Source organism: Lepidochelys kempii, chromosome 8 (genome assembly GCF_965140265.1).
Source record: "Lepidochelys kempii isolate rLepKem1 chromosome 8, rLepKem1.hap2, whole genome shotgun sequence".
Lineage (NCBI taxonomy): Eukaryota > Metazoa > Chordata > Testudines > Cheloniidae > Lepidochelys > Lepidochelys kempii.
This window is the reverse complement of record NC_133263.1, coordinates 49,618,583-49,644,467: the sequence shown is the minus strand read 5'-3', so window position 1 is coordinate 49,644,467 and position 25,885 is coordinate 49,618,583. Positions and strand designations below refer to the sequence as shown.

Sequence of the window (25,885 nt, the reverse complement as noted above, 5' to 3'; positions counted from 1 at the left end):
CCTCACACCAGTTAAGGAGTGGCACTGATGGGCTCAGAAGGGAGTATCCATCCAGTCTTCCTTGGCTAGAAGGGCAGTGAGCAGAATTCAGTGCTTCTTAGGTGGGCTGTGTAAAGGAGGGGGGAAAAGTGGGGGAATCCTCATGTATCTAACAGCTGCAGAGGATCCTTGGAGGCAGAGGGAGGGGAAAGGAGGATGGCAGATAAGCTATGAATTAATTTCAAGAAAATGTGATCTCACCGCAAGCAGCCGAGGCACAAACAGGCGATGCCCCATCCCAAGAAGTTCCAGCACACGACATGCATACTCATTCACCAGCTTGCTCCTCTCGTCATGCATGTCCTGTGACTTTTTGATGGGTGGTGAAAGCTTGGCAGCTGGGGTTGTGCAAGGTACCCCCTCTTCCATGAGCAATAAGCAGTAAGTATCCAGAGTGAGAATCGCAGTCTCTTAGCCACAATCTGAAAAACTACAATATTATAGGAGCTAGCCTCAGGTCTCCCAAATAGGTTCACACTTCTGTCTAGAGTAAGGAATGCCAGCTAATGTCTTACAAAGAGCAAGGCATCTTGCTATGAATCAAAGAAGAATATGATCCACTGTAATGGCTTAGCAGGAGTCCAAAGTAGATTACAAAAAACAAACCAAAGAACACATGCATCTAAATATATCTGGAGAGCAGAAAAATGGCAGAGAATGAGAGCAGGAAAGCTCTGATGGGAGAAAGGCAAAGGATAGCTAGCAGGGCCCAGTGCATCTATGAATGTGTGTGTGAGCAGATAGGAGCAGCAGTAAGAGCAATAAAACCAGGGCAGTTATGAAGCTGCAAAGAGAAAAGGATGAGCTCATTGCACTCCCTGATTCGTGACAATCCTGGCAGCGGCTGCTGCTGCTGCCTCTTGCTGTGAATCAGTAATGAAGGGGTAGGAAAGGAGGGGGAGGGGAGAGAAGGAGGTAGGTGAATGAGCATGCAGTGTGTGTCTCGGGGGAGAATGCTGTAATAAGAAGCCAATAGTGAGCTGTTGAACCAATGAGCTCCCCCTCCCAGTCTACCTTAAATCAATGTTAGCCAGACAGTTTCTGCTGTTGAATCCTGAACTCACAGATATATGAACTACATCTTCTTACCATTGCTTAGAGAAAATCAAGAGACTGCCAACCAATATATATACCTTATTCATATCTGCTTTTGAAAAACACAGACAGATTCAATACTGTCCACATATATGTGGGTAAGGCAAGACACTACAGTCCCTCCTAGATTACTGCATGGAACAGTGAGAGATGCCAGGGTATACTGATGGACTACTGATAGAGAGAGCACAGCACCTGGATTCTAAGAAGCTGGAATGACATGGCCTATGTTTGTTTCAGGTAGTATGACTTCAGGAGCTGTTTCTGAATGTGGAGAAGATTTGCACTGATGGAACAGAAAGTATAAAATATGATAGAAAAGAAAGAACTGCAAATTTGTCGGGGGGGAATGCTGTGATGTCACACCTTCAATTGTCTTCCATTTCTCCCATGCATGGAACAGGCCAGATACCTCTGCCATATGGCTAGATATACTGTACCGGGTTCTACTTCATCTCTCACTGGGAGTGAGCTTGAGAAAGCATGCTTTTTATGATGCTCTGCCTTTAAATCATTCAGTTAGAAAATGGACTGTCTAACAGAGCATATCTTTGGAACAATTCATACACTAGACTGAAAACTAAAATAATATCCCTGCCTAAGCAGACAGATAATGGAATTCTACATATTTCTAATTTATAGAAAGATGGTAGATTTTGTAAAGCTCTAAAATGACAAAGATATGATCCTTGAAAATTGCACACATTTCTGCAAATACAGATTAATTTGCAAAAAGCATTTGACCCTGGACTTTCTATATCCAGGATAACCCCCTTTAGCAGAGCTACTAGCCAAAACATTATTTTGTAAGAAGTGAAATTCCACAATACAGGGTCACCACATTGAAATCACAATCAGAATGCTCCCATATGAGTAGTCTAAATGTGAAGAAGATTTGACTTAAGACATGTCTGGATAAACTCTGCAACAGTAGTGAAAAATACTAAATTGAAGTTGATACAATTCAGGCTAATGCATCATCTATATTGAACTCCATTAAAACATGAACACATTTTCTTGGACTGACAAAGAACTGTACGGGAAAGGTGTTAGCAAAAATAACTTCATCCTCATAGGTCATCTTGGTTTACTGTGACAGATGAAGTGCATGGGGAAATGGCTGGAGCAGTCGTGGAAGAAACTATGGGCTAGCAACAGCTGACTATGTCCAAGATTCCTTAAACTCTTATGCATGGCTGTGCAGGAGGCAAAAAAGAAATTCTTCATTTTACTCTCAGCACCTACATATTTGCTCTAGCAGTATATAGCCTATTTAATCCAAGCAATCTTCTCCTGGCAGTTGATTTGAGTACATCCTGCTGCAAGGAAATATCTTATTTTGCAGAGCATATCATTCTTGTTTGGACTGGGCTGTCTGGAGAACAGAATTTTGAAGGAGGGGAGGCTAGACCATCTCTGATTTAGTTAAGGTTAGTGATACCCACTGAGGCTTGGGATCTACAGGGAGTAAGTACTTTGATCCACACCCTGTACCTGGCTGTTGAAGGCTGGTAGGGAAGTAGTAGGTCCGTGATTGGTAGATTGTCCTAGCACTCTTAAGAGAAATTGTGTATGACCTTTGCACAAGAAATCTTTACTTGTAACAGACAATCTGACCAACTATAATCTTCCATTTTGGGTTAAGATTATGGAGAAAGCTCTGATATTCTAGAATCCTCAGATCTTTGATCCTTGCCAATCTGGCTTCAGACCAGTTATGGAATTCAGACTGCTCTGGGGAAGTACTGGTTGAAGACTAAAGATCAGGAGTCCATATTAATAGATTTATTAGTGGACTTCAGCACTGTTCATCATGAGGCGGTCCTGACTTGCTTAAGGCCCAAGCAGGAAGATAAAAGGTTGCCTTGTAACATGATTCCAATGAATGCTCTTGCGTAATTGTTTCAGTGCATGGAAGGTCTCACGTGGTTACGCAAGATTCTAAACAATGTATCACGTCTAAACAATGTATGGGTAGGTCCACTGTGGGGACTAGCGAGAAAAGGACGTGTTAACCGGGTTGAGAAAAAGCTGAGGAGTTCCACTCAGGAAAACAAAACAACATAGTGGGTTTTTTTCCAATTTTGTTTTTGTATTTTTGAAGTATTTACATGAATATAACATATGTTGGAGAGTTCGCAGGTACTAGAAATATTAGAATCAAGTTTCAATCTGTGAATAGATTCACAGATGCTAAGGCCAGAAGGGACCACTGTGATCCTTTACTCTGCCCTCCTGTATAACACAGGCCATAGGACTTTCCCAAAATAATTCTAGTTTGAACTAGAGAAGACGTTTTAGTAAAACATCCAATTTTGGCTTAAAAATTGCCCATGATGAAGAATCCAGCATGACCCTTAGTAAATTGCTCCAGGGGTTAATTCCCTTCACTTTTAAAAATATATGCCTAATTTCCAGTCTGAATTTTCAGTCTTGTTCGACCTTTGTTGGCTAGGTTGAGGAGTCCATGATCATAATCAAAGTTTCAAAATGAAAACTTTACTTTAAAACGTTAAAAAGGAAACAGTGCGACTATGAAGGTTCTTGTTATGCCTACTGGGAAACACAAAGGAACTTACAGAACTGTCTAGAAGCATAGAGGGTGGAATGACTGGTGAGAGAGGCAGGGCTAGTGGGTGGAATCAACAGGAGGCAGAACCGTTTCATTCAGCATTTGTCAATTTTTGAAAGACCTGCACTCTGATCAACAGACCTCAAGCCAATTTTAATAGACGGGGGGCCTCCGCTATTGTGTTCTTTTGTTTTACTTACAGAAATGCAGACTTTTCATTTTGGATAAGGTTTGTTTCTTTTTATGTATGAAGAATGAATATGCTTGTGAAGTGAATACAAAGATGTCTCTTTACTCTAGCAGGCAAAGAAATAATGAGATCCAATTGCTGGGGGCTGAAGCAAGACAATTTCAGATTGGAAAGAAGGTGCGATTTTTAGCAGTGAGGATAATTAACTACTGGAGTAGCTTCTCAAGTGATGTGGTGCATTCCTCATTCCTTTACATCTTTAAATCAAGATTGATGGTCTTGCTAAAAAAGAGCCATATTGTAACAGGTTTCAGAGTAACAGCCGTGTTAGTCTGTATTCGCAAAAAGAAAAGGAGTACTTGTGGCACCTTGGAGACTAACCAATTTATTTGAGCATAAGCTTTCGTGAGCTACAGCTCACTTCATCGGATGCTACCGATGAAGTGAGCTGTAGCTCACGAAAGCTTATGCTCAAATAAATGTGTTAGTCTCCAAGGTGCCACAAGTACTCCTTTTCTTTTTGCATATTGTAACACTAACTCAACTAAGAAGTTATAGGTTTGATGCAGGGGGTGCAATCTATGGCCTGAGTTGTGCGGGAGGTCAGAGCTGAATATCATAATGGTCTCTTTTGGCCTTAAAATGTGTGACTGACCGTATTTTTTTTGCGTTTCATTTTATAAAACCTTTAAGGGTTTTGTTTTGTTTTTCAAAACCCTTCCCCAGTTTTTTCCTTGGGAAAATAATCTTTTTTTTTTTTTTTTGAAGGGATGTGTGTTTTTCTAATAAGCCGATGATGATCTGGTGTCTCCATTGCATCCGAACCAGAGGGTACAGTGGAATGTTTCTCTCTATGGATGGAGTACAATATATGCAGCTTATTAGCAACCCCTCAGTGGACAGCCAAAAGTTGCCATTAACCAGCAGTTGTCAATAAGTGAAAGGCAGATTTGTAAGGCTGCAGCCAGGGAAGGAAGCGCTGGACCTGCCCGAGCTCTGGTCACAGGCAGGTTTATGGGGGCTTCAGCCAGGGAAGGAAGTGCTGGGACATCCCGAGCCCTGGATGCAGACAGATTTTGGGGGCTGAAGCCAAGGAAGGAAGCGCTGGGACATCCTGAGCCCTGGAAGCAGGCAGGTTTATGGGGGCTTCAGCCAGGGAAGGAAACACGGGGCTACAGGGTACCTCTCCCTGGACTCTCCAGGCTGCGTTCTGCCTTGGCACGGGGGGCCTGGGCTTGATACAGGTCAGCTCTTCCTTCCTTGGCTGCAGCCTCACAATCCTGCATGTAGCTGGGGCTTTCCATGGGGTGCAAGGGTGCTGGGATGTGTGGAGTCCAGGTCCTGGTGCCAGGGCAGGACACAACCTGGAGAATGCAGGGTGAGGTAACTGTGCCAGCCCATTGGCCCTCAGTGCCCTGATCCCTCTGCAAAGCCCTGGCATCTGGGTGTCCGCCTGCTGCCTATCCTGGGGTGTGGGCTCCACAGGTCCCAGCACTTCCATCCCTGGCTGCAGCCCCGCAAACCTGCCAGTGACTGGGGCTTTCCACAAAAAAGTTGTCAATAGCTGGCATGCCTGTTGCCAGTATCCAGACCAATTCACGTTGTAGCCCATTGTACGGTATCAGTTCCAGGCAGAATGGTTCTATTAACAAAAAGCGATTATTAACTAGGCCAGTATTAAGCAGAACCTCCTGCAATTGGCACACGAATGAGAGTGAACAGACTGAGTCTCAATCCGGACTGAGCTGCTATTAGTAGGCTGGAAGAAACAACAGGAAGATATGGCAACAATTACCTTAACCCCTCAGATTGAGAGTGGGTCTGCTGTTTGTCATTCAAATTTGCAATTTGGCAGTCTTGTTACACTCCCAGCTGCTGCAGTTTTATAGCACAAGTAAGCAGGACATCTTATTTCCATCTGTTTCTTGTCAGGAAGTTCCAGCACTCTCTCTCTGATGCAGACCTTACTGCCATTCATGCAACATTAGGCTATTGCAATGGGCTCTTCAAAAGGCCACTCCTTAAATCAACTCAGAAACTGAGGCTGTTGCAACTGGGAGCAAAGCGTGCAAGTTAAGCAGCTTGTCTTGCAGTCAGCACACAGCACTAGTACTCTGAATCTCCACGGGCTGCTCATTAGCTTCTCAGTGGACTTTAAGGTATTGGTTCTGACCTATATATCCCTAACTGGCCTAGGGCTTTCTTCTCCAAGAGACTCTTTCTGCCCATGCGACAATGCCACAGTTGAGCTCAGCAGAGATGCATGATGAGGAGCTCCCTGCTAGAGAAGTAGATGCTAGAGAAGTAGCTGCTGGCAGGGCATTCTCTGCAAGGGCTCCTCAACTTTGGAATTCACTCTCCAACTTGGTTTCAAAATAGCCCACATTTATTGACCTTAAGAGCATGGTTCAAAGCCATCTCTCTGATGTAGTTTTAATATATGATTGTGTTTGAAAATGCGTCAAGGAGCCCCTAAAATAAAGGATAGGTACTTTTACGGAACTAGTGTATAAATCAAAACAAAAACATATACATGGGAAGGAATCTGTGGACGGATGAAGTTCAGGAGATTCTAGGTGAGGTTGCGGATTTCTATCTGGGGGAGATTAGGTTCTGTGATAGTTAAGGAGGTAAATTTTAGTTTAGGACAAACTGGAGAAATGGCCTGAAGTAAATAGGATGTAATTCAATAAGGACAAATGCAAAGTACTCCATTTAGGAAGGAACAATCAGTTGTACACATACAAAATGGGAAATGACTGCGTAGGAAGGAGTAAAATGGAAAGGGATCTAGGGGTCATAGTGGACCACAAGCTAAATATGAGTCAACAGTGTAATGCTGTTGCAAAAAAAGGGAACATCATTCTGGGCTGTATTAGCAGGAGTGTTGTAAGAAAGACACGAGAAGTAATTCTTCCGCTCTACTCCATGCTGATTAGGCCTCAACTGGAATATTATGTCCAGTTCTGGGCAACACATTTCAGGAAGGATGTGGACAAATTGGAGAGAGTCTAGAGAAGAGTGATGAAAATCATTAAAGGTCTAGAAAACATGACCTATGAGGAAAGATTGAAAAAATTGGGTTTGTTTAGTCTGGAAAAGAGAAGACTGGGAGGGGACATGATAACAGTTTTCAAGTATACGCAAAAAGAAAAGGAATACTTGTGGCACCTTAGAGACTAACCAATTTATTTGAGCATGAGCTTTCGTGAGCTACAGCTCACTTCATCGGATGCATACCGTGGAAACTGCAGCAGACTTTATATACACACAGAGAATATGAAACAATACCTCCTCCCACCCCACTGTCCTGCTGGTAATAGCTTATCTAAAGTGATCATCAAGTTGGGCCATTTCCAGCACAAATCCAGGTTTTCTCACCCTCCACCCCCCCCCCACAAATTCACTCTCCTGCTGGTGATAGCCCATCCAAAGTGACAACTCTCTACACAATGTGCATGATAATCAAGTTGGGCCATTTCCTGCACAAATCCAGGTTCTCTTACCCCCTCACCCTCCTCCCAAAAACCACACACAATCCTGCCACCAGTCCAGGGGACTGGACTAGACGATCTCTCTAGGTCCCTTCCAGTTCTATGATTCTATGGCATTCATAGAATCACAGAAGTGTATGATTGGAAGTGACCTCAAGAGGTCATCTAGTCCAGTCCCCTGCACTCAAGGCAGGACTAAGTATTATCTAGACTGTCCCTGACAGGTGTTCGTCTGACCTGCTTTGTAAAAACCTCCAGTGACGGAGATTCCAGAACATCCCTAGGCAATTTATTCCAGTGCTTAACAACCCTGACAGTTGGGAAGTTTTGCACAAAACAGTTGCTGGTTTGCTACTGCTGTTTTTAAGTATTTGTCAAGGGTGCTCAGAGCCTGGCGATATGGGGGTCTTATGTCTTAAATGATCATCCTGGGCTCACACTCAGATACTACGGTAATGGAAGCCATATGAGTACCCAAGTTAAATAGATAGGCACTGAAATAACAAAATAAGCATCACTAATAGTTCCTACATCATAAACTATTGCTTTTGTGTGACAGTTTCTGAGCTACAGAACTGTCCAAAGAAAGTGTCTTTGGATTACCATTAGTATTTTAGTATAAAAAAAAGACTGAGTCACTAAAAAGCTAATGAGAATCTAACATTGAAAAAACAGAGGTTCTCTTTAATGAAAATGCCTTCCTATGGAAAGATAAAACACAGGTTGCAATGAGAATAAATTTGAAAATACATGAAGACCATGTTTTTCTTACACTGGAAGATAAGAGACCAGAATGGTGGGCAGCAGTTTTCAGAGAATACTTTATCAAATAAGCCAGGGGCTTGGGGCCACTAAAGGGCTGAATTCTGGTGAATTTTGAGTTATTTTTCCTGCTTTCATTCTAGAACCCTTTTAAAGAAAAAAAAATAGCTTAAAATTCACATGAACATGTACATGACACTCTAGCATAGTGGTCCCTTGATCCTGAGCTTATTAGGACAAATTATCCATGGCAAACAGTTTCACATGGGAGTTGAAGGGTTCATCTACAGACTTGGTGTCTAAAGAGGTAATTTTCAATAAATATACTCAGTAGAGCTGGGCTTTGAAACCTGCAAAACCCACTGCTGTTGACCTCCCTAAGCTGGGAGAACTAGAAATGTAAAGGAGAATCTCAGCTTTGTTTTTTTAAAAGATAAATTTCTAGATCTCACCCTTGTGAAGACAGCCTTGAAAACACAGAACAATATCCACTGATCACTAATGCTGAATGGAATAATTAGCTGGAATCCACTTCTGCAGCAGGAGCCTTGGGAAAGAACCTAACAAACTCCTGTGCACCTGCTCCCCCTGCACACATTTTTGAGGTAAAATGAGTAAGTTTAAATTTGTTCTGCCTCTCAAATAACCGTCTCCCTAGCCATGCCGCAAATCCTTAGGCCAGCCTTGTGCACAGTAGCGTGATAATGGTGGACACGAAGCGGTTACACTTTGGATGTTGAGAGAGAAAACAAATTGTTGTCACTGTTTTTTTGCAGGGCTACCCAAAATGATATGGGGCTGGCTCTGCACTTAGACAGTTTTTGTAGTTTTGCTCAGAATTCAGAGGTATCTCTTGGACATGTCTAGAGACACAGCCAGCATTGGGCTAAGAAGCCCCAAAACCGCATCTTTGAAAAATCTACTTCTCATGTAGAAGTTTTTCTCAGGAAATCCTTGTCTCTCTCAGTTCCTGCCAAGCAAGTAACTGAGCCTGTATAGCTCACCAGAAAGAAAATCCAACATGACATCAACAGTGTCAACAAACAATCAAGAGAGGAGTGACTGTCAGACATCTTCAACAATGCTCAGAGAGAACCTGGAATAAACTTAAAAGTAAGGAAAGGACAAATAACCCCCACCTCCCAGAACACTCAGACTTCCTGGGGAAGTGGCTTGTGCCAGCCTAAGCCTCAGAAACACCCCATCCATTTGCAAGGGGTGAAATTAACTCCATCTCTCTCAGCCTAATGCTGGATGCCAGTCACGGTATGTCTGCAGTGCAGCTGGGAGCCTGAGTAGATAGACACATGCTAGCTCTGGTCAAGTTAGTGTGCTAAAAAGACGACGTTGTGGCATGCATTAGCCACCCATGTATGGACACAAGGGGTGGGGTAGGCTTCTACATGGGAGGCTAGCTTGTGTTGCCACCCACGCCATAATGGCCACAGTGCTATTTTTGGTGCGCTATCTCAAGCAGAGCTAGTGTGTGTCTGTCTACCCAGGCTGGGAGGCACACTCCTAGCTGCAAAGTACACTAAGAAGCCTATATGTAGAGCTTAAGTGGGATTTAAGTGAGAGAGACAAGCATTGTGCTGGCCTAGTGTTGACAAATTATACAATTTTATTGTGAGTCTCACAATATTTTTAAAGCACTTGGAGTCACATGATTGCATGAGAATCTTGGCTCTCATTTAAAAAAGGCTCTAGCCCTCTTGGTTGCAGAGAAATTGTGAAAATGTGGCATTCAGAAGTGGTGTGCCAAGTCTTCATTTATTCACTTTAAGGTTTCGCATGCCAGTAATACATTTTAACGTTTTTAGAAGGTCTCTTTCTATAAGTATATAATATATAACTGAACTATTGTTGTATGTAAAGTAACTAAGGTTTTTAAAATGTTTAAGAAGTTTCATTTAAAAATAAATTAAAATGCAGAGCCCCCCAGACTGGTGTCCAGGACCCGGGCAGTGTGAGTGCCACTGAAAATCCGCTCGCGTGCCACCTTTGGCACGCGTGCCATAGATTGCCTACCCCTGCTCTCAAGGCTCAGAATCCCAAGGCAAATAAAAAGAACACAGAACATATATTTTAAAATCTCAAGTTTTTCAGGGCTGACTCATGATTTTTAAATATTTGGAGGTGACAATATTGCAAATTTTATCCAGAGTGAGGAAAGAGATGCAGTGCCTTCTTGTCCCCTGCCTATCCTTCACTGACATACCTGTAGTCCTGCTGGTAGAATTCCAAGAAATCAATAAAAACAATGAGGAGCCCTTGTGGCACCTTAGAGACTAACAAATTTATTTGGGCATAAGCTTTCATGGGCTAAAACCCACTTCATCAGATGCATGGAGTGGAAAATACAGTAGCAGGTATATACACACAGTACATGAAAAGATGGGAGTTGCCTTACCAAGTGGGGAGTAAGCACTAACAAGACAATTCAATTAACAGTAGAATACCAAGGGAGGAAAAATCACTTTTGTGGTGGTAATGAAGGTGGCCTATTTCAAACAGTTGACAAGAAGGTGTGAGTAACAGTAGGGGGAGATTAGTATGGGGAAATTAGTTATTGTAATGACCCATCTACTCCCAGTCTTGAGTGACTAAAGCGAGGCTGTCTCAAATGCAGTAACTCGAGTGCACTACACTGAGCTGACGGTTGCAGTGAAGACAGGACTTGAGAGGCAGAGAACAAAATCTTATCCTTGATTTTTAAAGTCTTGGTACCGCCCAGAGCACAAGACCCAAAATTTGGGACTGGGTAGGTGTAAGCGTCCACCCAAAGGAGATGACAAAGTAGCATGAGAGCAGAATGAAAAGGGCTCCCTGCATTACTGGCAAGATGTTCACTATAGAGGAAATGTACTCCTATGCAGAGGGCCAGTGTAACCTTGATGCATCACTTGCCTCCCACATAAACCCTGGCTTTAAGAGGTACACCACTTGTGATGGCCCTCTGCATAGTGATAAATTTCACTGCATGAGAGCAAGTTGTCCTTAACAGGTTGGTTTGATGAGTGAAGGTAGCAAAGGATAGAGAAGGGAAAGGAGAGATACAGAAGAATAATGATATCAAATAATCCACCTTTTTCATTCTAGTTTTAATTTATTTTTGGAAATGGGGAGCCTCTGAGCCTGCCCACCCCCACCAGCGAGCTGTCTGAAGTACTCCCTATCACTAACTTTTAAGACACTCTAGATAGCATATGTTAAAAAGATTTCCAACCCCTGTACATTTGAACTTAGTATCTTTTTACAGACCAAAGGACAGGCCTTGATCTGTTCGCAACCAACCAATATTTTCTTAGTGGTTGCCTACATCAGTGCACTTGATCAACAGCCAGGGTTTGGGGATTTTTATGAACCGTGGACAAGATTTTTTGTTTTGTCCACAGCCTGTAAGTAGCTCATCTCTACAAAGAGAGTGCGCATGTCCAAGAAGTCACGGTGCCAAAGCACTGTCAACTCTGGAACTCCTTGCCAGAGGGTGTTGTGAAGGCCAATACTATAATGGGGTTCAAAAGGGAGCTAGATAGATTCATGGAAGATAGGTCCATCAGTGGCTATTAGCCAGGATGGGCAGGAATGGTGTCCCTAGCCTCTGTTTGCCAGTAACTGGGATCGGGTGACAGGGCATGGATCACTTGACGATAATCTGTTTTTCATTCCCTTTGGGGCACCTGCCATTGGCCACTGTCAAAGACAGGATAGTGAGCTTCTGTGAGTAAGATCTTTGGTTTGACCCAGTAGGGCCATTCTTATGTTATGTTTTGTTACACTTTTAGTTATTGCACACTATTTTCTTTGCGTTTCAGTTTCGTGTATTTTAATTTAAACTTTTACTTCTGTATGATTATGGATCTTTATATTGCCTCATTTTGCTAGCCCCAAACTGAATTGAAAAGCGTGCATTTAATTTTCCAGGTAACCGAGTAGGAAGATTAAAGTAAGGAAACAATACATAATGTGTAGAATTTAAAAATATGATTTAAAAAACTGATTTTCCTGAGCCTCCCTATGTTACTTTGATGGTTGCTTAACCATAAACAAGAGAACATTGGCTCAGAAGTCGCATTTTGTGATATAGCTACATAAGTTTGGATGCAATTAATCGAAAATGTAAATTCCACCGTAAACCTTGCTTTACACTTGCAGCTCACTCAATTAAGAACTTTTGAGTGGGAATAAAAAAGCTTGCAATGGCTAAAATTGCCTTCCATATTTGTCTAAAATGGGGTGTCAAATGACACTTTTTAATGGAACAGGTTTCCTAACAGATGCAAATATTTTAATGTTTACTTTGCAATCCACAACAAAGAAGCTGGCTGTCCAGGTGATAAAAGGCACTTGAATAGGTGCCATGCACTGGAATGGGAATTCATTTTCCTTTTCACCATTCTAAATCTATATTCTTAATGATTGTCCTTTTTATGAATATGTCAAGATAGTAAATTGCTTGTGAAAGTGCTCTAAACTGTCCTTCATTAACAGTGTATCTGCCATTTAAACGTGAATGTTCATTTTACGCTGCTGTGCCTTAGTCTGTCTCCCTCTTGGGAACTGGGAGGTGAGAGCAAAGAAAGTTGTTTACATCAATGAGCTCAACTTATTAACAATGCTTCAGTTACAATTACAATATTAAATATCTAAACAATAAGGAATTGTATAATACTGCCACCAACTGGACAAAATTATAATTGAGACTGCTTTGTGGATGCTATATGTCAGGGTGGCCAAACCACAGCTCGCAAGCCGCTTTACAGTTAAAGAGCAGCTTGCAGAGCCTCCTATGCCCTTCCCCCAGCCCATTCTCCACCTACCAGACTTGGCAGTGGGGAACTCTGGACTTCTGTCCTACAGCAGGGTGGTGGCTCTCAGTGCTTCTGCCCAGTGGGGACGAGGCTCTCAGGGCTTGAGTCCCATGGGGTGCAACTGCTGGTGTTTGGGGCTTGAGCCCCACTTTGCTGAAGCCCTGATCCCCAAGATAACCCTCCTCCCTGCCAGGCAGACATCCCAAGCCCCAGCAGGTGTGCCCGGCTCTCTAACTTCTAAAGATTATCAGATGCAGCTTGGAGGGTCAGTAAGTTTGGTCACCCCTGTTTTATATTCTACATCAATATCGAAAAGGTAGTAACTGTTGGAGGAAGATGTGATGAAATGGAACACTTAAACTTTCCCTACAGTGTCCAAGTTGTATTTCCTTCAACAGTCTATTTTCCATACTGAATCAGACTAATACTCCCAATCAGGTCTGGGAGTCTATGGCAGTGGCCAATGCCTGTTGTTCAGAGAAAAGCAACCAAAACAACACATGATGATTGTGCCTAATCAACTGTGCATTGCTGTGAATGTGCTAGATCATGGAGGTGGGGATGAGAGCAGGTTCCTCCCCGATTCCTGTGACTATCATTTTATTCTCTGAAGCAGGTTAGCATGCCCAGGTTATTGATCAGAGGAGCTTCACTGTCATTTTTTAACTCTAGCGAAAGCTCAGTTTTAATCTAGGCACCTGGTAGAGCAGTGACGCCAAATTTACTAGGCTAGTAGACAGGTCAGGACCAGAGTTATAATTCTGTTGGTAATTAGAGGACATTACTGAACATTACTCACAAATGCCAGGAAGAAATGACATTTACTGGATAAAGGCTCTTTAATAGCCTGTTGATTCCTAAAATTAGAAATCACCCAAAAGATTGTGGAGGAGAAAAAACGACTAAAGTTGCCATTAATTTAGGCCTGGGGTGAGGTCTACCTAGACCAAACCCCCAGAGCTGTTGGTCTACATGCAGTATCCAGCTCCAGCTCTGGTAAGGAACAAGCTCCTCAGAAGCACATGGTTTCATAAAGATGTTGTTCTGAAGCACTCAGATTTCACTGTTATCTGAAAGACAGATCAACTAAAAACATATGGTTTCTAAGCTATAAAAGTTGGAGACAAATACATTTAAGTGGCAAATATTTATTCCAGAACTCAGAGTACAAAAATCTTATCCCCTCAAACAGAAGAGCAATTCCTGCTGAAAGCAAGCCATGCTCTAATTTAGATCATCATTTCCATGTTGCTGCTGCTATGGAAATGGAGTCTTCTGTAACAAAGTGAAAGGTACATCCTTTTAAACTAATAAGTAGTTTCTAATTTAGAACCTGATCTTACCTGACTATATTCTCTTTGTGGTTATTTTATGCTTTCCAATAGGGAAATATTTTATCAAGATAACTTCTCTATTACTGTCTAGTGCCTATTACTGCCGCAACATAAGGATGGATGCAACATAATGTATTGTCTTAAGAGTTGCTAACCAGAGTAACAAACCAAAATGCAGACAGTTACAAGCTTATAAAGTGCTTATTATAAAGTGATTCCAGAATACCTTCTTAAAAATTTTCCCTTCTAATCATCTGGGGTAGTCAATTAAGAACTGACTCAGTGGGCAAGGGAGGTAGAATGTACAGATAATCATCAAGTAATTAGATTGAGTGCTTTATGTTACAAATAACCAGGGCTAATAATTTAAAACAAGAAGTCTCCTTAATCATAACAAGGCCTTTCTAAAGGCAGATGTTTAGGGGTTCAATCCTCTTCCTAACATAACACCAAGACCCTTGCCTACACTTGAAAATTTTTCTAGAAACATACTACTGTTGCTAACATCAGCTCAGCTGCACAAGTGTTAGCAACGTTGGAAGCACTACTGGAGACAGACGACTGAGCTGATGCAGATGTTTTAAAAACCGTATCACATAACCCTGTTCAGAGCAAGTCTAATCAACATGGTGTTAAAACACTACCAGCAGCCTACCTATATGTCTGTGATAGAAACGTCATGTAGGCATGCAGCTGAAACATCTTTGGGTGTAGCAGAGTACGTTCCAATACCCCAAATAGTGAAACATCCGCCAGGTCACAGCACGTGTGTACACGTAACCTAGTCCATTAGAGAGACTCTGTGCTGAGATAAACTGGCCCCTAGCTTTAGCCCTATGAGCTATGAGAAGTCTAAGGGCTTGTCTACACTACCGCACGGGGTTGATCTAAGATATGCAACTTCATTTACGTGAATAGTGTAGCTGAAGTCAACGTACTTAGATCTACGTAACACAGTGTCTTCACTGTGGTAAATCGACAGCAGATGCTCTCCCATCGACTCTGCTTGCGCGTCTCTTTCCGGTGGAGTACCAGAATTGATGGGAGAGCGCTCAGCAGTCAATTTATCGTGACCCCCACTGTGTCAATTGCTGCCTGCCATCCAGTGAGTAGTGTAGACAAGCCCTAAGAGTTTAATTAATTGGCTTTGTCTTGTCGAGGAGATAAGTAAAAGCTCTCAACATTTAAGGTGTATAATCTAATGTCTCTCAGAATCAAATAGGGTTTAGGGAAGAAGACAGGTAAATTAATGAGCTGATTAAGACGGAAACAAAAGACGACTTTAGTAAAATAAATTTTGGGTGAGGATATAGGGACCAGCTATCAGGATTTGGAACTCACTAACTCTGGGAAATCCATATAGAAAAGCTAATCTATTTCAGCATAAACAGCTGTCTATGAGAAGGTTTTCTGCTTTCTGAAATGATCTCCTGAACTTCTGCAGAACAGTCAGAGCTGAAACCTCCTGACAGGCCAGTAGCAAACTTTTAAGACTGAGCAACTTCCATGTGAAGAACATAGCTGTGATCCTGAGAGAATACACCCAGGAGACTGAGAAGTGAGACTTCAAGGTCCAATTCTAGATCCAAGAACCAGAGCTGTTCGGTCCAGTTTTGAGCTATCAATAACACTTTGTCCCACTTGCTCTTTCTGATGACTCTGGGAAATAGAGATATTTGGGGAAAACATGTAAGAACTGTTGATTTCAATTGCAAAAACAAATCTCTTGAGTTTCCTGGGATTATTCTGCATGATTTTTATGTTTGAAATCTCAGGTTTCACATTTCTTGTCTTCCTTGTTTTTGCTGGAGGTCTCCCTTGGAAAACCCAAAGAAGTAGATTAGGTGCTCTCTTAGCCCTTCATTGCTATGATGGGGTGCTAAATCTTTGAAAAAGGGAGCTTGCCTGTTAATTGTTCATTAGGCAGAATACATTGTTAAGTGAGTGGTAACAAAAACAAAACAAAAAAGCATTCAACACTCTGGATAAAAATCACTTTCCCCCTTGCAGGGCTTGTCTTCACTGGAAAGCTGATTCATGTTATAGCTCAAGTAATCCTGTTAATTAGACTCCCATTCACACTCAAACTCCTCTCTTCTGTATTGCTGTACTAGTCACTCAAGTTGGCTGCTATGACTAAGGGCATAGGCAAAACCCCAGTGACCAACTCACAGCTGCTAACATGACCATTCTGTCTCATGGATGCAAGCTAGCACTACTCAATTGTTGCTAGTTCTCTAGTACTCTCCCACAATCCTGCTTGACCATGTGGGACTCCATTTTCACAAGGTATGTGTCATGTCAAACTACTAAATTCCCAGTCATCCCCAGAATCTTCCGCCACTTCCCGCAGCTCCCACTGGACAGGAGCTGCAAACCACGGCCACTGGGAGCTGTGAGGGGGCCGTGCCTGCGGACAGTCAACGTCAGCAAAATGTCTCGCGGTCCACAATCAGATTACCCTGATGGGCCGCATGCGGCCCGCAGGCTGTCCACCACTGCCCAAGAACAATAATAGAGCACAAACATTTTTTTCATCTTTTGCAGTCACTTTGAAAATTGAGAGTGGAAGCGAGTGGCGTTGCAGACTGACAGCTCTATTGAAATGTATGTGAAATGAATTTCCTTTTTCCAGGCTGTTCCTTGAAGATGTGTCAATATAACAAAGTAACCACACAATCTGGCACAAACTGGCTATCTGCTAAGGAAACTCCAGTTACCAAGGTCACATTTTCACTGCAAGGCTAATTTGCGTTGTCTTCGTTTGAGTTACATACCTCACATTAGCATAGCTCAAGTTACAATGGCCACACTGTGAAATAACCCTCACATTGGGTTGTCCACAAAGGTGCTGCACTCACTCATGTGTGATGCTATGATTTCTGGGTGTATATCCCACACTTCTTTGAGCTACAGTAAGGTGAGCTGCTCTATGAATTATTTCCCAGTAAATTGTGGGAGAATTTCTCTGTCCTTTCTGGACACATGGGAAATTGTGGGAAGACATTGGAGGACTAGTGACAATTGATTGGCACTAGCCTGCATCCCATTACAGAGTAGTTATGTTAACAACTGAGGAGCTGTGCTAATTTGAGTTGTAGTCTCTACCCCTTGAAGGGTCAGCCACTTTCAGTTAAAAGCACCAGGTTTTAAACAGCAGACTGTTGGACAATACAGTGGTTTTTTGACAGTAGCATGTTGGGAATACTGCAGAGCACTTGTCCAATTCAAGCACCACTTCCATTTCCAAACAAAAGCAAAGACGAAGTCCTGGCCCTGATGAAGTCAATGTGAGTTCTGCAATTTACATCAACTGTTGTTTTCTTCTGAGCAGGTACATCTATGAGGCATCTTAATCACGATATTACCTTTGTCACGAGGAACTTCACTGCATGATGAAGCAGTTTAATACAAACAACAAAGCTGAAGTTTTTAAGGACAACCCGCCCCCCCCCCTTTACAATATTTTCATTTTCCTCCATGATAACTCTGAGAGACCAACCATTATTGTCTGAGACTTTTCAATGTGGTTTTATTACAAGGTGTGGCATATTCAATTAAGCAATCCTTGAAGGTGAATATCTCATACTGCTTTATAATAAACAAAAGGGTTAAAATAAATAACTTACCTTTAAGAGTGCCAAGGCTACATGAAAGATTATGTTCAGACCCTGAAAAGGAGAAGAAAAAAAGAGAACTGAATCAGTCCCACTGTACCAGGTTTTAGTTCTCCATTAGTTCCCACCATTTATTACCAGGGAGATTTGCAAGATTTTTGTCAGAGTCCTGAGGTACCCCCAAATTTCCCACACTTAAGGCCCCATGAATCAGCTTCCAAACTTCTAGCTGAGGGGGACCGAGAGACTTTGGATTCCAGCGATTTTGCTCTCTTACTGGTCAGATAGGTGCTTTTGGGCAGCCCTCTGTCCTTTGGCTAAGTATCAGTCAAATCTGGTCTCTCGTGGACAGTACAGAATACTACCAGCAATAGACCATTGGGACAGCCTGTTTCTTCAAAGCCAACAGAACCAAATAATCTAGTCAATACAATTTTTGCCAATCCAAAGAAAGCAGCTTGTATCTAATTTTTTTTGTATTAAACACCCACAAAAATCCCAAGTCTTAAACACACAGGTTTTCTAATATCAACTCAAATGTAAGACAGTTCAGAGATCAGGCAGCTGTGTAAATCAGCCCTGTTGTGCTTGCCACTTTCACTACATTGCAAACATATGGTTCTACATACATGAATACATATAATAAAGGAAATAATGATAAAATAATGATGCTCCACTGATTTCTGATCCCCTGAGAGAACACAGTACTGGAATTGCTAGGCTAGTGGAGCTGAATTAAAGGTACCAGTGCTCCCTCCTAGCCTTTCTAACATACCTTCAACAGGACAGCTCTGCCTTCATCTGGTGCCATTCTGGGTCCAAAGATAAAGATCTAGAGCCTCTTTCTGACTACACATAAAAGTTGTACTGCTTAACTGGTATAGTTAAAGTGGTGCAATCACCTTCGTGTGGATGCAGCTATGTCGGTATAAAGATACTTATACCAGTAAAGGTATTCCTATATGACAAGGCACTGTTATACCAGTATAACTGCATCCACATGAGGGCTTGTCCCAGTATAACTATATCAGTAAAAATATCACACCCCTCACCTATACAGTTATGCCAGTACAACTTGCCAGTGTAGACCAGGCCAAAGGGTACAGTACAGCTGCATTGTGCAGGATCAAACATTCCCTATGTCAATAAAGCAGGCTCTACTATCTAGGACTACTTTGCCACACATAATTCCATTTAACTTTTTACAGGGCTTTGCAATACCTTGGGTATGGTAGATACCGTACTATATAAAACCCACATGTATTGTATTATTTTGACTTTCCTTTGTATTTATCACGATAACTTTACATTTTTTTAGCAAATGTAGATTGTTCAATTGCAGTGTACCTACTACACTGCCTTACTCAGATTTAACATATGAAAGAGTTCCAACAGACTTTCCCAGAAAGAATGTTGCCTTTATAATACACACAGTTATGGGATTATCGCAGGATTTCCTTAGTAATCTCCCCTTGTACAATAACAAGATTTCAATGAGTTCCTTGCTAATATCACTCTGTAATTCGTTTTAACAATATCATAATGGAGTTTCTGAGGTAATCTCACATATTTTTATTAATTAGGGTTGAGTGACTTGGTTTTTGCAAGGATAAGAGCCCTTAAACTTTTGCCAATCCCTTGAACCAAGCCTTCTTTAAGGTTCAGAAATATTGATTTAAATTCCCTCCATCACATTTCACCTCCAACAATTTGCTGTCAAGATCTATCCTGCTGTTTAACGCTTCCCTGTTAGCAACATATCAGATTGCCTAGCACTCCTGGGAAACTAGCTCACACGTTGTCAGGGGTTTCCAGGCACACTGTGTCATTTATAGGAGTGGGTTCTGTTAGGAAAACCCAGACACAAAATTGAAGAGGCAGCATGTAACCCCTAAGGTCCAATAGCATAGGGAGGGCTGTGGAGCCATCTGCTCTGCCCCTTAGAAAAATGCTGCTGGTAGCGGGAGGTAGAAGTAGCCTCCTCCTCGAGGAGCTTGCTGATTCTGCTGAGGAGAAGTCCTCCAAACTGCCCCCTAAACGTGACGCTCTATATCTTAAGTATAAATGCAAAACTGTGGAGTTTGTCGTGTCCTGCACAATCCAGACTTCATCAAAAGCTGAAGAACCTTTTAGAAAGAAGTTTTGTTCGAATGTAAGCTCTGTCAGGCAGGGTCTGTCATGTTTGTGCAGTGCTGAGCATAATGTGGTTGTGGTACACGACTGGGGTTCCGAGGTGCTACCACAATAACATAAAAAAAAATTGCATTAGCTAACAAGTTGTTTGGTAATTTTATATTTAATCACTATGGCAACAGATCACACATCCTCCACCAGAGGTCAGAATTGTAGCAGCACTGAAACCAGAGGAGCATTTATTGAACAATCCCTAGTTCCATGGGCGATAGCAGCAGTTTAAATATACACCAAAAACGATTTTGTTTATTTTTACTAGAAAAGTGTTAGATTGTCAACCATGCTAACTGAAATTCATGCAACAGGTAAAGCGCTGAAAGCCGACGCACCCAATATTGCCATTCCAGAATCTCTCAACCTGATCCTAGACAGAACATTTTAAGTGGTAAAAATGGTATTTCAAGCTCCATAGCCTTTCAATGCTTGCCTTCTCTGCTGTGACTGCCAACAAGAGTGCCAATCAGTATGGAATTTTCTGTCATTTGTGATATCAATCCTTTAAAAGTGTAACTGAAACCAACAATTCATTTCACATAGTCATCGGATGGTAACAACTTTTATCCACAACTGAACTGGACTAGGTTTGAGCACATGATTTGTAAATGAAAAGCTCTGTATCTCATAACCTGTGTCAAAGTCATAACTGCTGTCAGAATGAACAGTGATGTGCTCAAACAAGAACCTGTCAGGATCCCAGTATCAAAGCCAGGCTCACTAGGTCCATGAGCTGCATCCGGAGCTGCTGCACCACAGCAATGAACTGATGTACCACCTTGACCAACAGTCTTACTGCTAAAGGCCTACAGACCGACATCAGCCTACCTCAGGCCCCTGACTGGATGGACAGACAGCATTCTCACTGGGCACCTGGACTATATAAAGACCCCCAACAGGAAGAGGAAACTATCTGAGCAACAGACCATTGCCTGCTGGTTGCTGCCTAAACCACCTTGCCTTGTTGCTTTGTCTGACCGTACCTCGTTGCCTGCTGCCTCGCCTGACTTCACTCCCTAACCCACTGACCCAACCCCTTGGATTGGATCTTCCAGCTTCTGACCTCTGCAAGAACTCCGACCATTGCTCAGAATACCTCTGATACCAATCCATCTCCCGGCTACCTGACCACCCGCACACACCTGACTACTGCTCTGGACTACCACCTAGCCCACCTTGGCCAATGGGCATTACAAAACCCCACAATCAGCATGGATTGACTGCCGAAGCAGATTTTGTTATCATATGCCAACACACTGTCCTACTCCTGCAGAATTACTGATGATTACTGTCATGTGCAATTTCAGGCACGAAAAAAGTCCCATAAAAAAAATCAAGAGAGTGTTGGTCTGTCTTCCCAAGAACTCTTCTCTGTCACAGCTCTAAACATATAGTGTTTCCAGCTCCCCTCTACCATGTTCTTGTTATTGAGGTCACTGTAACAGATCTTATATCACCTCTCTTCCAATAGACAGCAAAAGGGACATGATGAGCACCTTCCTGTGCCCTGAAGATCCCCAGCTGCTTTAACAGCCCCTTGGGGTGACTGACAGCCAGTGTAATTGACAGCAGCCCTGACATTGCTCCAAGTTACATTGGGCAACCAGTCAAACCCATAGGCAGCCCAGGATCAGGAGGGCACAAAGTGAGTTAAAACTTCCTATACATACAGCCCTCCTGAGATATGTTCTATGCTCCTTGACTGCAGCCAGTCAACCATCTATGTCAAGAGCCCTGAAGCAGAGAGAGGGGGACCTGTTCCCCTAGGATCCATGCCTGGAACTAACCCTTTGTGCACTGACCTCCCACACTTCCTCCACAGAGACAGAGAAAGGTCAGCAGACTCCATAGCATCACATGCAACCCCTCCTTGGGGATGGCCATCTGCATAGCATGCCCCCCAGCAGCCAGCATGACAGTCTCTGGAAAGATCAACTTCTCTGCAAGCCCCTGAGTGCTGCAGAACAGCTGGAGAGCCTGTGCAGAGGCCTAGTGCCTTTAGCAGGTCTCGTGTGATCCATCGGTTTTGGGAAATGAACCTGTTCTAAAATGGGCAACTCTTGTTCCTCCTGCAATGGAAAAGTTTGGGTAAGACTCAGGGAAGGGGAAACACACGAGTTTACTTCTCCCCAAGGCCCTATCCCAGGGGCTTTTCCAAATGAGGAACTGATATACCCCTCCAGAATCTATCCTGAGTTTCCTGTAGGGCATCATATTCATACAAAGTACAACTTTAAGGCCATAGGGGTAGTGTGAGTAAACAGAAAAGAAAAGTTTTAGAAAAGAAAGCTCACTGACACTTTGTGCACAGCTGGAAAAAAGGAAATGAAACAGATGCGTGGAGGCTGCTGAACAGGTGTATGGGCTTGTTAGGAAGTGATGTTGATAAAATATATGCTAATGAATAGTATTCTCCAAACAAATGAAACATGAATTGTAAACAATATACCTGATGAAATACGGGGATTATTTTTCTAATATTTTTGGTTCTGTCGTAAAAGGCTGAGGTTCCGTTAAAAAAAAAAGAAAAAGAAAATGTTTCCCTCAACTTGATCAAAACCCAAGGTAATTGCCATCTGTGCAAGTTATTTCAAACAGAGGAGCTTGCTGACATGAGGGAGAGTCTGAAATTCCCGTTGTTGGCTGAACATAGTTGTTGACCACTTCATACTCCTGCTCAGTTCATTGGGTTCAATTTAAATATTTTCTTCTCACAAGTCAAACCAATTAATCCTCACAGAGGCTCTGGGGCAGAATTTAGGCTCAGATAATTCTAAAATAAGAAAACTCACAGCAGGGGCAAGAAGCTTGATCATATTCCCTTTGTGGAGATTCCTCTGAATTATTCTCTCAAAAGGCTGGAGGGGGACCCCTCTGGAACAGGCAGGGAGTTCAGTCCCCAAGTCTCTGGAATTCAGGGGCTTAGCTAAAAAAGCATAGGTGTCTTGGTGAAGGTCTTGTGTGGGGGCCCATGGCTTCAGTGGACCCATGATTCCACAGACTCTCTCACTGGCTACCATGCTTTGAATCTCCCTTTCCCTCCTCACCTCTCAGGTGGCTTCCACAGGGTTGCACACACAAGCCAGAGGGATGCAGTATTAGTACTGTAAAGCAATAATGGTGGGGTGATGATGCATGAAGAGAGTTCATCCCCTGTCCCTGCACTCTCCCCCGCTCCGATTCTAATGCCATGAAAGGACTACTGCAGTGCCCAGCTAGTACTCTATGCTACTCTGCATGTGAAGCCAAAAGACTGATTTCCCAGGGAATTTTGGGTTCTAACCAGCAAACCAGACACACCAAATTTCATCAAAATTGTAAAATATGTCAAGTTTCAGCTGAAAATAATGTGTGTGTGTGTGTATACACGCATGCGTGCTGAAGTTAAGACTGAAAATGAGTGTTTGAATGGAAATTTTTTTTTAACTTTACAGTTCTGTTCCCCTAAATGTGTGAGTGCCCTACAGAGGGACTGTGTCTTTTTGGGGGGGACCATAAGGGGTGGGGAGTTCAAGGGGAGTCAAGTTAAATTCACCTGCAGCCAAGATTTCCTCTGCACGGTAGTAACACTTAAAACTCAGCACAACACTAGGAGAATCCCAAAAGAGGATCAAGCAATCCTCAACAATCCTCAACTTTTAGGTCATGAACATGGTATTAATATCACTTAGTCCAGCATAAGTAAGTGCATCCTTTACTGAAACATAAACTACTTGTGTACATAAATTCTGAGACTATTTTCTCTATCCACGCCATAAACACCAAAACATACTCACTAAAGTGCATAAGTAAACTACAATGACATGTGATTAAAACCCTCTTTAAATACTCAGGAACTCAGGAATAATTAACCATTTCATTACAAGAGCAATCATGTTTTTTGGATTGATGAAGCTGACCTTCCAGTAGCAAAAATAACTGAATATTTTTTTCCCTAGGGCATAAAAGTAACCTAATAGTCACAGTTCATGGGACATCATGTATTTCTCTTTCAAATATAACGAGAGGGTAAGATTAAGTGAGTACTAGGGATATGTTGATTTTTTGTTATGGACTAAACTATTGTGGACTAAAAAAGTTTTAATGAAAAAAATTAATTTATCACAATTTACATGTCAACACTTAGGGTAATTATGAATTAGACAAATATACATTGCAATATGGTTGCTTAGTGCATTTTGGGGTTTGAGCCTTTTCACTCTAAAACTGGAAATGCAGAAGAAAGTGCAACTACCTCTATGGCAGAAGCAGATACGGGATTGAAAAGTGTTTGGCCTTGAATGCTGATACGCTTTCTTTTACAGAACCAATGATTTGGATCAAGTTACTCCTTTATGTATGTTTTATTTCATTGCTTAATTTAGTATTTGAATTCAAATTAACTTGTTATAAAGATCAACAGGCTGGTGCCAAGCTGCTGGCAACCTTCAATAACCCAGTGCGCAGCTGGCTTGTGCAGCTGGGAAGTGGGTGGGGCCACAATAATAGAATCATGGAAATGTAGGGCTGGAATGGATGTCAAGTGGTCAATTATTCCATCTCCCTGCACTGAGGCAGGACCAAGTAACCTAGAATACAGTGATGCAGCACATCTCCTGAAGAGCACGTGCCTGTGGGGCTTTTACGGAACCCATGTCCGATTTTCAATCTGTTCTCACATGGCAGAAGTCCCAAGGGAAGGTATTGTTGGTACTGGCACCTCCCTTCCCAAGGAGGCATCACCACTTTGACACAGATGCCTCTGTGGTCACAGAGCAATGTTCTTAACACGACCACCCACCACCTCAGAGGGTGAATCTGGCCGAACAGATTTAATGGAAATTCATTCAGTATATTCATCTCTGATTTGGGCTTGCACGGAGGTGAATACATGTGGTTTTACTCCTATATAAGGATGGCTTCTAGAAGGAAATAAAAAGGAGTTATTGACAAAACATTCTCTACAGCTTACATTCAGATAGGTCAGGTATGTGCTAGAGACATCTGAGTTGCTCCTAAATAACATTTGAAAAATCTCAGACCAAAATGGATAGTATCAAGAGAACCAGTCATTGTAACTCCGTTTCAAAATTCCGATATTTACATGTTTCTAATCTGGTTTTTAGAATTTAGCTATTCATCTGAAGCTAATTTGAAGCTGTTTTGTAATTGTGTGTTCAGCTGAACTTGTAAAGGGTAATTGGGGTTACAGATTCTAAAAAGAAATTACAATTCTATTTAAATTTTGGATTGGGTCCAGCTGAATGTTTGTTTGGTGGCTATGATTTGTGGGAGCACATGAAGGGGCCTGAGGAATAAATTATGCTTCTTTGCTGACTTTAACTATATAGAGTAAAAGGTCTGTGGCACAGTCTTCAATTTGTAAGTCATGGAGGCCTCCTGAACATTTTGCAGGGATTGGTTTTGAATTAATTTAATAGATAATAATAATAATTTGCATTTACATACCACTTCTCATAGCTTGGTAAGCACATCTGTGCCTTTGTTGTCTCATCAGTAAAATATGGATACTGAGGTTAAATCCAGCTCTGAAAAGTGACTGTGTAAAAATGGATCTTCTTACTCACAAGATCTATCTGTTCCTTGTGTGTATTCAAAGTCATAGCTGCTTGCTTTACTGACTAAAATAAGCTGTTAGTATTGTTTATTGCTGTTAGTGAGAAGTCAGGGAGAGAAAGCTGGATTCTATTTTGGCTCATCTGTCATTAACAGAATTGCTAAATTTCAATTGCAAAATATTTGTTCCTGTTCTGACAGCCAGAAAGAAATCCTACTTGACTCTTA

At 42.2% G+C, this 25,885-nt stretch overlaps 1 protein-coding gene across 9 annotated transcripts in view; it reads right to left on the bottom strand.

Moving 5' to 3' along the window:
* The window catches only part of RABGAP1L (RAB GTPase activating protein 1 like), a 530,232-nt gene that overhangs the window by 120,286 nt on the left and 384,061 nt on the right, over positions 1–25,885 (bottom strand). For 8 of the 9 annotated variants that reach the window (XM_073356445.1, XM_073356440.1, XM_073356444.1 and 5 more), the window contains one exon: positions 17,927–17,968. In XM_073356445.1, coding sequence (XP_073212546.1) covers positions 17,927–17,968 — 42 coding nt within the window. Of the gene's footprint in view, positions 1–240; positions 857–17,926; positions 17,969–25,885 lie in introns of those variants that run through there. The other variant, XM_073356448.1, reaches the window with a different exon arrangement.